At 29.4% G+C, this 14,617-nt stretch overlaps 1 protein-coding gene across 3 annotated transcripts in view; it reads right to left on the bottom strand.

Moving 5' to 3' along the window:
* LOC144843003 (protein O-mannosyl-transferase TMTC4-like) overlaps positions 1–14,617 on the bottom strand; it is a 52,186-nt gene that overhangs the window by 17,756 nt on the left and 19,813 nt on the right. For all 3 annotated transcript variants that reach the window (XM_078699636.1, XM_078699637.1, XM_078699638.1), the window contains exon 5: positions 14,012–14,099. In XM_078699636.1, coding sequence (XP_078555762.1) covers positions 14,012–14,099 — 88 coding nt within the window. The remainder of the gene's footprint in view (positions 1–14,011; positions 14,100–14,617) is intronic.

Here is a 14,617-nt window from a genome sequence, read left to right as displayed (position 1 = left end):
TCAGCTAACTCTAAATTATTGGATTGAACATGAATAACAAAACTTCTCAATGACCAAAAAAGCGTACAATTGTTCTTTTTATATGTTTGTCTTTTTCTTTTTTGTATGTACATTTTAGTGAGAATTTGAATTTAAAAAAAATTTTAAAAATCCCAAAACATGAAAAAATAAGATGTATCAACATTTTTTTTTGGTCAAAGTGAATAAGTGTTTTGCGACATAAACTGGACATTTCAACAAGTACAAAAACTAATATCTATAATCGATAAATCTTTCAAAAAAATAAATCGCTAACAAGTTTTAAAAACCAGTTAATAAAAAGGTAATGAAATACTGAAAATAGCACATTTAAAATTCTAAAGTAGGTCTAGTGCTATAAAAATAAATAAAAATGTGCTTTTATGATTCCATATAATATTTATAATGAGAATAGAATATAATGGTACTTTGACAGTAAATATGTTTTTAGTGCCATTTATTCCATCTTAATCTCCTGAGATAAAATAGTCTTATCAAACAAAGACAGTTTAAGTATGTCAGGTTTTACAGATGTCTACAGAGAAAATGGTGACTTTTAAAACAAAGAAAATTGTAAAATATTATTTTAATGTTATACAACACAGACCTATATAACTAATTCAGTATATAGAAGTGATTACTAGCAAAATGACCATCACAATACAGTGGATTGTAAGCGGATAAGATGTGCATAAAATCAGACCTACTTAAATTATTCAGAGTAGCTCCTTTGGCCTAAACTGAAGACGGATGAAGTTGACAGTTTACAAATATTGCACTGGACAAAAGAGGATACATTTATATATAGATTATTATATTCATATTTTTATTTTTAAAATTTTTCTTTTCATTTCAACTACATCCAACAGCGAAAAATATTTACTTTACATATTATATTTGGCACCAGAAAACTCAATCAATTATAAAAAACCTATTAAGCTTTACAAAAATAAATTAAATATTGTTTGATTTGTATTGAAGGAGATTATAGGCCTACTGGTGTATACATGGTAATTATGAATCAGAGAACAAAGGATATAAAACTAGTAAATGAATATTATCAGAAGGGCTGTAAAAAGATGATACAAAGTCTAAGAGAAGAGAGCAAATCTAATAAGCAATTACTGTATCCATGTATTGGTTTGCCAGCAAACCATCTGTAAAAAGAAGCAAGTGCTTTTATGATTTAAAAAAAAATGCTTTAGAAAGTGAATAACAAATTACATTTCAAGTTTGTGTTCTATTAGTCAGATGAGTTAGGAAAAAACCATGGATATCAAAATTGAATCAAAGTTTGTAAAACATACCTTGAGTAATTGAAAACAATTTATTTAAAATGAATATTTGACATTAAAATGATCAAACATAAATGAAATATTGCTACTTACGAACAAATTCAACTTCAAAACTCCATAAGAGCAAAAATATTGAAATTACAGATATTAAAATTGTGATATTCAGTCATTAAAATGATTGAACATTCATAAAGCTATCTGCATAGTTCTTGATAATGGATTTGGAGGATAATTCGGCACCATAACATCATAAATCATATCTAATTTAATATACTATGTCTTTAATATTCAAATACAATGGTAATGGATGCCATATTCATTTTGTAGAATTGAAACTGTCTTTGTTGTTAACACCGACAACGTCACAATTTGTTAATAATCAATTTTTTAAATCATACATTGCAGACTAGCAATGGTATTAACTAATCAATTCTATAAAGTAGCAGCTTTCTTTCATTTTTTTTCTTGGAATTAAATAAATGTATTGCGTCAACACAAACTATATATTTGATGAATAAATGCATTTTATTACGTTAGAATTAAATCAATATTTTGCCTTAATGCAAACTATTTCTTGAATAAATGAATTTTATTATATCTATTAAAAGTAAAAGTTTATTGATGAATTAAATAGAATGACAGATATGTCTGAAACACTTATTTTTTATATCAACAATCTTATTACTTAAAACAAAATTGAAAAAAACTAAATAATCAACTTGAAACAAAAAACTACAGAAAAAAAATAGGTATCATTTGTCATTTTTCCTATGATATTAGTAGAATGTTAAATTTTGTACATTTTGATTCTATAATTTTACTTTATAAAAAGTTCAATTGATATAGTATAATAAAGATTTTTATTTTAGACAAACTATTTTCCTTGAAACATTTTGTCACTGATGAATTTTAAACAACTGATCTCTGGATTTACATAAACCAATTGTGCACAATAATTGTGTCAAATATCATTTAACTTTTCTAGCACAGACAAATGTCACAATCAACAATCGTGTCTCTTCTAAAAACGTAATTTGTGTACTTAGGGAAAAAAAACGGGCATTGCATTTTTAAGAAAAATAATCAGGCCAACACCTGTGCTAGAGAACTAGATCAGGAAATCTTCCTCACAAATTTTTGTGTTGAGATTTGGTTATTAATCATTTGTCCATCTTGAATCTTTTAAGCAATGTCACTGCACGGTTAGCTTCCACATTGTTTTCACTATGAAAGATTACCATGATTTTCAAGTTGTATTACATTGTATTTATCCAATATTTTGATTGTCACAGAACTTTTGACACATTATTAAAATGTTAATGTTACATCAAAGGTAAAACTCTTCAAGAAATTTAATAATTAGAATCCAAAAACAATTAGGGCCTATTTCAAGAAAGTTTGAATCATTGGCTCACATTTTTCAGAGTTTGTTCTTTTTTTAATCAAACTTTTAGTAGACCCTCTGATAAAAATTGTCAATGATTGAGTTTAGTGTGTGTCATATTCATATTTTCTAACATTGTTTCACAGCAGTTTATAACCTAATTTAACTAGGCCCACCAGGCTATAAGCTCAACATCAGCAGGTGCTCCTGTGATACCACAAGTAGCAGCTCATCCTATGGTCATGTCACTATACTGAAGTCAATCATACATGAACTAGGTACAAATGTAAGGCCTGAGAGAAATGCTCCAAATATTGCCATACCATTCCATTAATAATAGGATTTCATTTGGATGTTAAGGTGATTTTATAAAAACAAACTTTCTTGAGCAGTTAGGCTGAGTGTGTTGGCAATTTGTGTATATTTGTCTTCCTATAAAGGTGAACCTTTCCTCCATATTTGCCTATTTCCTTTAATGAGTAAATACGAAGTAAAATAAATTAAAAATTCAATAACGATATTCAACTATTTTTATCCAATTATTATAAATTTACTTTTTTTGACAATAAATTTGAATTTAGATGTAACATGAAACTTGTGCAATTTATAAGATATGAAATCTAATATAGCAGATTTCTGGCACCAGGGGAAGAACAAAAAGAATTAAAATTCAAAAGGAATATCAGATAATCTCATCTAAACACGCATCACTTTCTGTCCACACGTTAACCGACGAGTGACTGGATGTTGTTATCGCCTGTTGTGCTAGTTTTTATGAGAGAATGGAGATCAAAAGATATGTTGTTTAATACGATAATTCATAGTATAACCAATAACAGTGTGTATCTGCCAAACAACAGGCATTTCACTACAATGTGCAGCAAAATGTATTGAAGAATACTGTAATTTACATGAAAACAAAGAATCATGGTGATGAACAAAAATTAGGTATCTGACCAAGTAGGCCTACTCAGTACTGTTTCCATAGACAAAAATATATGGTGAAAATAAATAGTGAAGGTGATAAAATATTCGATAGAGGATTCGATATACTGTAGGAGATACCTAGAAAAGAGACAAAAGGGGCCTGTTGAGCATTTAGTAAAAAATTAGCCTGGAAACCAATATATAGTATGTTCACATTAAAATAATGTATGCATTCATTTATATATATTTTGTATTATTCAAATGTACCAAATGTGTCACTGACATAATAAACCATTAACTTTGTTCTTAAAAACATTTGAAATATTTTCAGTTTCATGATTCAAAGCAGCTATTAACTTTTAATATGAGACTTGAATACATGATGAATAATGGGATAAAAGGATCTACTGTTTACCTTTATACAAATCAAATTGCAACATGTGTTAGCCTTTTACATAACATCAATATTTACATGCCACCTTTTAGTGTTTAAATGACATTTTATAAATCATGGAAATATATGAAATGTTTTTGTAAACTTTCAAAAGCGATTTAGCGTAGGCATTTAGAATTATTTTAAAGACAAAGGTTCTGCAGTATTTAATGTAAAAGCATTTTAAATCTGTTCTCAATTCAACTTTATTAGTATATTTTATTGTTTAAAATAAATTTAATGTTAGGGCTTTGAAAGAATGAATTTCTAAAAGCATGTCAACACAGCAAGTAGAGTTTACACATTAAACTTTAATGGAAAGTAGTTCAAAAAACAAATAAACTTTAAGTACTGTAGTTAAACTATTTTTTCTAACAATTCTGAAGTATTGCATTTGTTGAAATAATTCTATTTTATTTATAATTGTGATATATTTTAAAAATATTTTTATGTTATAGATTCAAGAAATGTTATTGGTCCACTTAAAATTAATTTTGCTTGGCATAATTAAGACAATAAAACTACACAAATTTAAATACTGTAAACATCAAAACCACAAAAGGGAACTTTAATTTATAAAGAAAAGTCTTTCAGAAAAGATGGGTACATGAATAACAAACACCATTAATCATATTATTATGCTTCGATTACATAATACTTGGATTAGAAATCAGTAATTACGTTAATAAATTTTGAAAACAACATGTCATTTAATTACACACGTGAAATGTGCTTGGAAGCAAAATCCCTGATGTACATACATTTTAGGAGCTTGCAATGGAAAATACATAAATGTCGACTATGCAGTTAGAAATGACTAAACTCGGGTTGAGAAGGCATCATGCATTAATCTGTTCGTTTATTGGCAATTAGAATTAACGATTAGCTTTAAAACAAGTCCACACTCCAGGGAATGTTGTTTCAGTTTAATTGTTTCTAATGAATAATTTGTCCAGTTCCTTAATTTCTATGCTCAGAGGAATTATTACAACAAAATCCTGTTGCTGTTCAATGAATCTATTATATAAATCATCAGGAAGTGAATGAGTTGGATACGTTTGTTGAATTAAAAGCAATTTTATTAATAGAGGGTTAGGTGAATGGTCGGCAGTATATGCATGGATTTATAGAGGGTTCAGTTGAACGGCAGGCCAGGCATTATGCAGGTGTAATAACTATTTTTATAATTTGATGCTAAAGGTTAGGATAGATGAAAGTCCTAATAAACTCACTTCACAAAACAGGTTTAGCAATCAAAGTTTTAGCTTTCTTACCCTATAATATTAGTTCAGTTCTTAGAAACTTAGGAAGTCTAACTAAAAGCCCCATCAATTTCCCTGGTTTCAGCATATTTTTTGAATATCAATTGAAACAAGGCATTATAGTTAGATCAAGACAACTATTAGACTTGATGTCTCTGGGTCGATAAATGACTAACTAAAAATGAAATTAAAAAATCAATGTTGTTATTGCCAAATTATTTACAAATTAAAACATACTTTTTCGATGCATATTTCAGCCCAATTACCAATCTAAAAGTTAATGTGAAGTAAAATTAAAGATTTTTATGAGCAATTTGGGAATTTACTCCAAGGAGACAGTTCCCTGGAGTAAGATACATAAATGGCACATTGTTGTCCATACAGTCTGTATCATATCAAAGGTCTACAAACTAATGGTTTTTCTCGATTGCAAAGTCATCAATATTCATTTTTTATATAGTGGAATTTTATTATAACAATTTACAGTTAGTATCATCGATCTTTCATTATTTTTAAAGCTATATTCCCAAGAAATTAAAGACCCCTTCCCTGCAATTTTGGACGTTTTTTGGAAAATAATACATATACATCACTTTAAAAACATTAAACCATGTCATTCCTTGTCTTAAATGTACGTTTTATGGTAAATTATGATAAAAAGTGAGAAACAATGCACTACCTAAGTAGCTCGCGGCGATCGACCTCTCGTGGACGGTCTTAGGCCTAGCCTAGCTAGGCTTAGTTTTGTAGGCCTAGCTGGTAAACATCGGTAACGTACGAACATCGTACGCTAGCTATATACCTAGCCTGACGTTGTATAGTTGCTGCATTAATTGTCTTTCTATTTTTGCCAGACTCCGTTGATACAAATTGGGGAAAACCCGGTATTTTCGCTGAAAAGTTAGGAGTCTTCCATTTGTTTTGGCCTCACGATCGATCGAAAAGTGGGCGAATTACAGGTGAAAAACAAAAATATCAATCCGCGCGCAATGCATTTTGGGATTTATAGCGGGCCGCTATAATTATTAGAATCGACTTATTTTTCACATTTTTAACCGTTTAAAGACGAAAAAAGTTATCGCAATAGGACCATATAGTATTATTTTTACATTAAATATAGTTTGTGATCTTAAATTAGATCTAAAAAACGAAGGGAAGGGGGCTTTAAGTTAAATGTGAATTTATGCAAAACAAATTGTTTTTCTTCGATATACAAGAGCATGATTTAGTTCCAAAAGAAACAAACAACTTCAACTTTTAAATAACATGACATTTAACCTACTCAGAAAAAGTAAAACAAAATAATTTATAATTATATTCAAAGTATTTTGATATAAGTTTTGACAGATGAATGATTGCTCTACAGTACTTCATTGTAATTGCACGTACATGCGTAATAATTTGTACGTGTGCGTGTAATTTGAAAAAATACTAATAGAAAAGGCTAAAAAGGCTAATATCACACATGACTCACACTGCAAACAATATAATAACAGCATTTGTGTTTAGTATAATACCTCAATGCTTAAGATGTGTGTGGCTTGAAAGTTGAATAAAACAAAATTGATTTTTGTAACACAATACATTTGAATAAACAAAGAAAAATTAATTTAAATTCACACCAAACAGCTGATTTTTTTGCCCCAAGATGTTATTTGTGAAATGTGTATAAACTAGGTGATACTCTTACTGGCACAAAACAAATGGCAGTGATTTGACTTTATGATTTGTGTAAAATTGATACAAAAATAATTTTTTTTTTATGAAAGAGACGATAATTGCATTGAACAGAATCACTTTTTAAAAACTAACAGGACTTAGCAGTGAGTTTAGCAATTTTCTATACAATCCTTTCATTACTTTTCATCATTGCCTTTAAATGTCAATATGCTACTTTAGATTTCAGGAGAACACTATCAATCCTAAGGTTTAAAAGGCTGTAGACCAACAACCAATGGTCAACAATCAATAAATGATTAGTAAATGGAGACAGTTTATTTCATTGACTGTTTTAATTATAAGCACCCCAGGCCCACTCAAGTCTACTTCTTACTCATTTGGGCTGGTTAAAGTACAAAATATAAAAAGTTAAAGTCAAAAAAGTTTCAACATTAATACATAAACTTCAATTAACTAACAAACATCCGTTGAATTACTAAATCCGTCTGAGCGCAAAAAGCATTTATAATACTGGCGACAAGCAAGGAACATTTTCATCGTTGGCATTTAAAATGATGCATTGTCTCTTTGAAACCATAATCTTATTTTGACTTTTTATCCTGTTGTCAACTATGCGACTACAATGCTTATTAATAGATTCAAAATTAACTTATGCATCTTATTTCAACGACCAACATTGTATCATAGCACTTGACAAAACATTATGAATTTATCTAGAACCAAAGTATTTATTGAAAATGATATGTAGATCAATTATGGCCTATGGCAAGACAACAAATCAGCTCAAATCATGATAACCACAGTTACATAAATTATTCAAAAGGAAGTATAAAAAAACATACTTATATTATTTTGTGTCTACACTTTATAATTTTTTCCCCGGAAATAAAATACACCTCTGGGGAAGTTCTTTTTTAATCTTACTTAGAATGATTATTGATGAATAAGTCTGAAGGGCTTTTGATACATCATGATCATCTTTCACCTACAACAAACTGTTAGGAATGAGCAGAGATTAGTACTAACATTAGTAATGTTAATTTAACAAACATATAATTCTCATAGTTTAGTATGAAACTGTAAATAAAATGTGTTCAAACACAATATAGCAGAAAATTCAGCTTTCAAAGGCTAGAATAAAATGATATTTCATCTGACAGATTTTGCTTTTAAGCTACAATAATCAAACTGATTTGTTTTATTCTTCCATATATTAAGTCACAATGGAATAACACAGTAGATGACCAAGACCCGACATGTGTTCATTTCAACTCATTATTATTGCGCTTTTACTTCCAGCACACGTTGAATGCCTCCGGAGAAAAATTACCAAGACTTCATTGTGGAAGGAAGTGTCTTGATATACAGGGCATTAGAGCATTCTTTATGAGAGCTACAACATCAAGCAAATTTAAGATTTTGTCTAATGTAAAATCTAATCTAAAATTTGTATATGATGTTTTTACACTTAAAGGAGTTTACATAATTCACAGCAAAATCATTCTAGTTGACCAATTAAAAAAAAAAAGATGTGGAAATGTTTTCATTCAAAGATTCAAGTCAATCACAACAATTTAAAGTATGCAAATTGTATATAAGTAGGCCTATGGTAACCGCTCTATTATGAATAAACTAATGTCCCTTTAAATAAAGAATAACATGACTTTCGCTTTACAGTATATAGTATTAAAGAACAGAAGCAGTGAAATTCCAACTACAGCTGCACGTCCTGCAGACACCACTAAACATTTTTGACACCAAAAAACCAACAAACACCATTCCGTATAGACACATTAACTTGGAACTGAAACATCTTAAGCTCTGTCTACACTATTAAACTTTGTGACAAAAAAATGTGATCTGCCCACAAATGGACCTGATGATGTCATATCACTACCATATTTGGGCATATTAATTATCGATACCATATTTGGGCATATCACTACCATATTTTGGCACATCACACTTTTTTTTTGTCATTTTCTAGTTTGATAGTGTAGACAGAGCTTTAATCATGTCACCGTCATTTCAACCAATATAGTTGCCACAGTGACCTCTATCACTTCAATGCATAATCATAAATGTTATTTTTTTTATTCATGTTCATACTTTTATCCTGATATTTAAAGTTTGTATCATCAATGATAACCATTATCATCATCTGTCTTTATCATAATTGTTTCACTGTTACCATTAACTTGATCATCCATCAAGACAGGAAACAGACAAAGTATCGTCCAATAAAATGCTGTATAATCTATAACGTCCTTCTAATCACAATTCCAGTTAGATTTAATGCTACTGGATGAAACTTAATTCCTTTATATCATAGTTTTACACATTTTGGAGACCGTCATCTACAACTAGCCATTTAATTGTTTGAATAAATACATTTCTGTCGTCTTTTATTGATGTTTTCTAAGTCATATTGTCTCTCCGTTATATTTCTCATTATTTCATGACCAGCAATTTTTAAAATAACTTCTCATAAAAAAACTCTAATTAGATCGCTTTGTGATGCATTTAACGATTGAAGGAAGATTTTTTTTCTCCTCCATCTTTAATGTAAAATTTAATCGTTAGGACATTTTTCAGTTCTGTGTTCTACTTAGTTCAAATACGTTCAAATACAATGTTGTGTTGAATTTAAAATAAACGAGAATGAAGGTAAAAAGTGGTTCACAGAATTTTTAATTTTTACACATGTATGCTTCAAAAAATAAAATTGAAAAAATGAATAACCTATAAAATAAAATGAATATGTTTAAAACATTTCTATCCAGTTTCTCTTAAAGATGGTGAAAGTAAAAAATTGTCATAAAATTAAAGGTACTTCTCAACCTTCCATGCTCTATTAATTAAATACATAGCACACAAAAGCACATTTTAAAATGTAAATTAGTAAGTATCAACAAAAATGTTTATGTAGATAGATTTGATGGTACAGTGCAATTGTGTAATTATTATAATGTATAGGCTGTGTTTATTTGTTAAATCGAATACATTTAATTGTTAATTGCTCAATTCATTGCACGAAATGCACAGACTTGTGAAATCAGACAAAATTATGTGTCGACTTAAGAGAAAATAAACGAGCATTCAGAACATGGTGCCATGTTTTGGCGTCAGGCTTCTGATCTTAAATAACAAGTTCAATCTTCTTGCTTGTCATTTGGTCAGTTCTATTTGGAATGATTTATGTACAAACAGAAAGAATGTAAATGTATTCATGATGACATTATATTTTATATGAAAATAGATTTATTGGTAGATATCTCCGAAAACCATGTCTCACTGGTGGCAAGTAAAACAAACATAAACAAACTAGCAGTCTTATTTCTTTACAAACCCATAGCCAGGAGTTTCAAACAGAAGGGGGGGGGGGGGGGGGGAGGGGATTGTTTTCCACAAAAGGGCAGAAACTGTCAGAGCAAGGCTAGTTAGGCCTATTTACAATCAGTTTTGTTGCTGGTCTTTCTAGTTTGTAAAGAGAACTTCAGGAAAAGGGGGTTTTTAAAGTTCAAAACCTTCAACCTTTCAAAATCTCCAGAATCATGCTTCAATGCATAAAAGAGTTACAAAGTGTGAAAACTACTTTTGATAATGAAGATAAAATAGAATTATAGTTCTTTAATACAATTAGACATTTATTTATTTAACTTTTGAAATCCAGGGTTTTGGGTTTTTTCTGGTTGGCTGCTTTTATTGACTATTATATATATTTATTGGGATACTTGTTGTCTTTATTGTAAATATATAAATCTATTTGGTATTTTAAACCTTGCAATCATAAAGATAATGATAGGACTCAAGAGGACTAGATTATTATATTATATAAAGCAAGATGGCACTTTGACAATGAACACCTTCTTCTTTTGCATTTTAAACATGGACATGACATTTTAGGGACATAACAAGGGGCAAGAAGAGAAATATTTTTCTATACAAAACAATTTTAAACTTTCCTGGGGCAATTTTAGAATTTTCTTTGCTAAGAAGTTATGCATAGTTCAAACAATACATTTTATTGGCTTTGTACATGCACAAAAAAGAAGTTTCTAGTGCTGCAGGCAGATATAAAATGTCTTTATATACACAAGACACGTTTGAATGGTTTGACAGCTATGGACCTGTAGAATTTATAACCAAAATGCTCCCCCAGGCTAGCTATGAAATCATGGTCTACTGTGGGTTTAACCAAGTATCTAGAACTAATTTTCAATACATCTATTAAATAATTTCCAAGGGGATACAGAGGTTATGATAAAAGAATGTCTTTATACCATTTGTAAGTCATTGAAACTTATCAATAAGTTAACGTATGTTTGAAACTTATCAATAAGTTAACGTATGTTTGAAAGTTATCAAATTTTATGATCTAAATTTAAAAATTCAATGGCGTAAATTTGTATGGAGTAAAATTGCTAATGAAACGTTTACAAGATGTATAATAAGGTCTTATGACACAAGATTTGGAATGGAAACTTTTGAGCATCAAAACTGCACTTACAAGTCAGATTGAGCTTAACTCATGTTCCTTGTTTTTAAAGTGTTTCTCTTGTAAGTATAGTAATTACTGCATGCAAATCTGCATGCAATAATAATCTTTGAAAAAAGCTACTTTGAGCAAAGAAATGAATGAACAAAGTTAAAGAATTGGTACTTTTCAAAATGTATATACAAAAATCTATATTTTATAACATTCAAAGTTTGTTAACAGTTTTTTTAATTCATTGTAAGTTTACGTACTCTATTAAATTATTTCAATATTTATTAGTATTTTTGTTTTTATTACAAAGCCTTTGATTAATCCAAACTTTTAATTCTGAAAACGGATTTGATTGAATAGGAACTCATTCAAATCTAAGGTTTCTATGGTAACATGACGTTAACCGTCATATTGAAATATATATACATCAATCTATGGAAGGTTTTTTAAATTTATTATTGCAACTAAAATGTGCTGTCAAGAAATCTATCAATGTTATTGATTCTTATACAACAAGATGTTCTATCAATTCTGTACTAAATGATCGACATATATAACATAATTTAACTTTCATTCGCAGAGTGTTTTTGTTTCATTCAAATCACTTATTTAGTAGATTTTAAAAATATTATATATTCGTTTATCATCACCTTTATATTGTTAATATTTTATTTAATATTTATGTAGTATTAGTTATGACAACATTTTCCTCCCTATTCATTTATTACTGACTGAAAAGCATAAATATTTCAATACATAAGATTATACGGACTATTAAACTACTGTCTGTACAATAAAACATTCAGTTATGCAATCACAGTCCAACATTCAATTTATGTATTGTTTGCAATCTGAAATAATACATGATGGTGAAGGTACACTTAAATACAAATCAAATTAGCAATACAGCCTGAAGCAAAGTTAGAAGACAGATGCGATGGACAACCAATTAACTTTCCACTTAATTAGATGGACTTTGTTATCCAAATATAAAGTTAACAATTTGATACTAAATTGCTAATTGTTGTGTTTCACATCCATTTAGCATGGAAACAGCCAAAGAAGTTTTGATAGGAGAATAATAATAACTGCTATGTCTACAGGCAGACGTGTATGTGCATACATTCTTTCTTATCTGTTACTGCACATGATGACATGTGGACATTTATTTTATTTTATTAGGACATGTCCACAAGTTCACATGATGATATGACCACAAGTCTACATGATGACATATGGACATGAGGATGACGACATGAAATTTGTACGTGAGGACACTATGACTATGGATTTCAATGCGAGGACATGTAGACATGGCCCGAGACATGGCTGCATTACATGTGGACTGTGGACATGAGGATGATGATACTCTATGTGGACATGATGAGGATATGTAGACATGACATGATGACATGACATTCACATGTTAACATGAGGATGAGGATATGTGGACATGATAGTAAGACATGTCGACATGAGGATGGTGACTTGTGAACATGAGGATGAGGACAAGTGGACATGACATGATAAAGCCACTTGTTTTAGAACTGCACTGACCATTAAATGACTGAGAATTTTCTAATATTTCTCCTGATATCAATAAAATGGTACTTAACAGAGTTATAACCAGCAGCTGTTTTATTAAATATAAATATTTCAAGCAAGAAATAGTTAACAGTTATTTAGGTTTATGCCTTCATATCTCTCATGATGGTTTTATTTGATTTTATACAGTGTAATTTTATTTGAAAAAAATGTACTGAAAATTAAAAGAAATATTTCAAGTTTATAATCCACAGATTATCTGAATTTAAAATTTGATTGATTTGTAGTTCGATAACAACATTATTAATCGCAAATGGATTTTTATGGCACATGATGCTTTTAGTAGTATTTGTAGTATAGGAAAGAATGAATATAATATTATAGAAATGACCAATTATAGAGTTAGATTTACAGTTATTAAGCGTGAGTTTTGATTATCAACTGTCGATATAAATCATCTTTATGAGACACGAAATGACGAGATTGATGAAATTATAAAGAGAATGCTAGGTGGTGAATTGCCAATGAACTTAAACTATGTTGATAAATATCCTTTGTCACAAGCAGTATAGGTCATTTGTTGTAACAGCTTTCTATTAGATTAATAATCAAGCACATACTAAATAATGTTTGACTAAAACTAAATCTATTAAGTTTAATGAAATACAACAGGAACCTTTTAAAAGGCTAAATTACACAAATATATAAAGTGGAATACAACATTCAGTGTTTTGTTGCTATTGGCAAAGTGTGAGAAAGTGTATATTTTAAAGTTTTTTCTCTTATAATTCAAAAAGTAAAAAAAGGGACAATCGACTAAAATGCAACATTTACAAGAAGTATGTGTGAGATTATTTAGAAAGCGATGCTCTTAAAAGATTAAGTTCTTAATCCTGTGGATTAGTCAAGTATCTTCCAAGTGAATCCCATTAATCCTCGTCATAGTCTTTATGAACTCTTTGAACTTTGAAATCTTACCTTTTTTCAGCGACGATACGTAAAGGAGAAATGATGAGAAGAACAAAACAGCACATAAAAGATCAGCTCTACCAACAATCGCAGAAACCTGTCGAAAATAAGGTAGTATGTTTGTTTTATTCTATTTCTGCCTGGTTTTACCAAACCATGTGGGTTACAGATGTAATAATCCTAAGCAGTAGGGTTATAAAAACAACATTTTATACCATTAATGTGCAAAAGTTAATTTGCAATTTTGAATACAATGACACACAAACAATTTATTATTTATTTAAAATATTGTTTTATTTTAATACAGTATGAAACATACAAAAAATAAAAATCTACTACTACTATGGCATACTTTAGCTCTGTCTACACTACACAAAATTTGATGTTGATGATGATGTCATATCATATCGCTACAATATTTGGGCACATCACAAACTAGTTTGATAGTGTAGACAGAGCTTTTGAGTTAGAATTAGGTTCAAGATCAAGACATGGTTGAAAACAAATTATACTGCACACAAAAGATAGTACTCAAATGACAATATATGGCAAAAATTAAAATCAATACTTGACACTTATCAGAGCGTTACTGATGGGTGTATGGTTCAATAGACA

The sequence above is a fragment of the Antedon bifida genome, chromosome 5 (assembly GCF_963402885.1).
Source record: "Antedon bifida chromosome 5, ecAntBifi1.1, whole genome shotgun sequence".
Classification (NCBI taxonomy): domain Eukaryota; kingdom Metazoa; phylum Echinodermata; class Crinoidea; order Comatulida; family Antedonidae; genus Antedon; species Antedon bifida.
The sequence above is the reverse complement of the archived record's forward strand: the minus strand, read 5'-3'. Positions and strand labels throughout refer to the sequence as shown.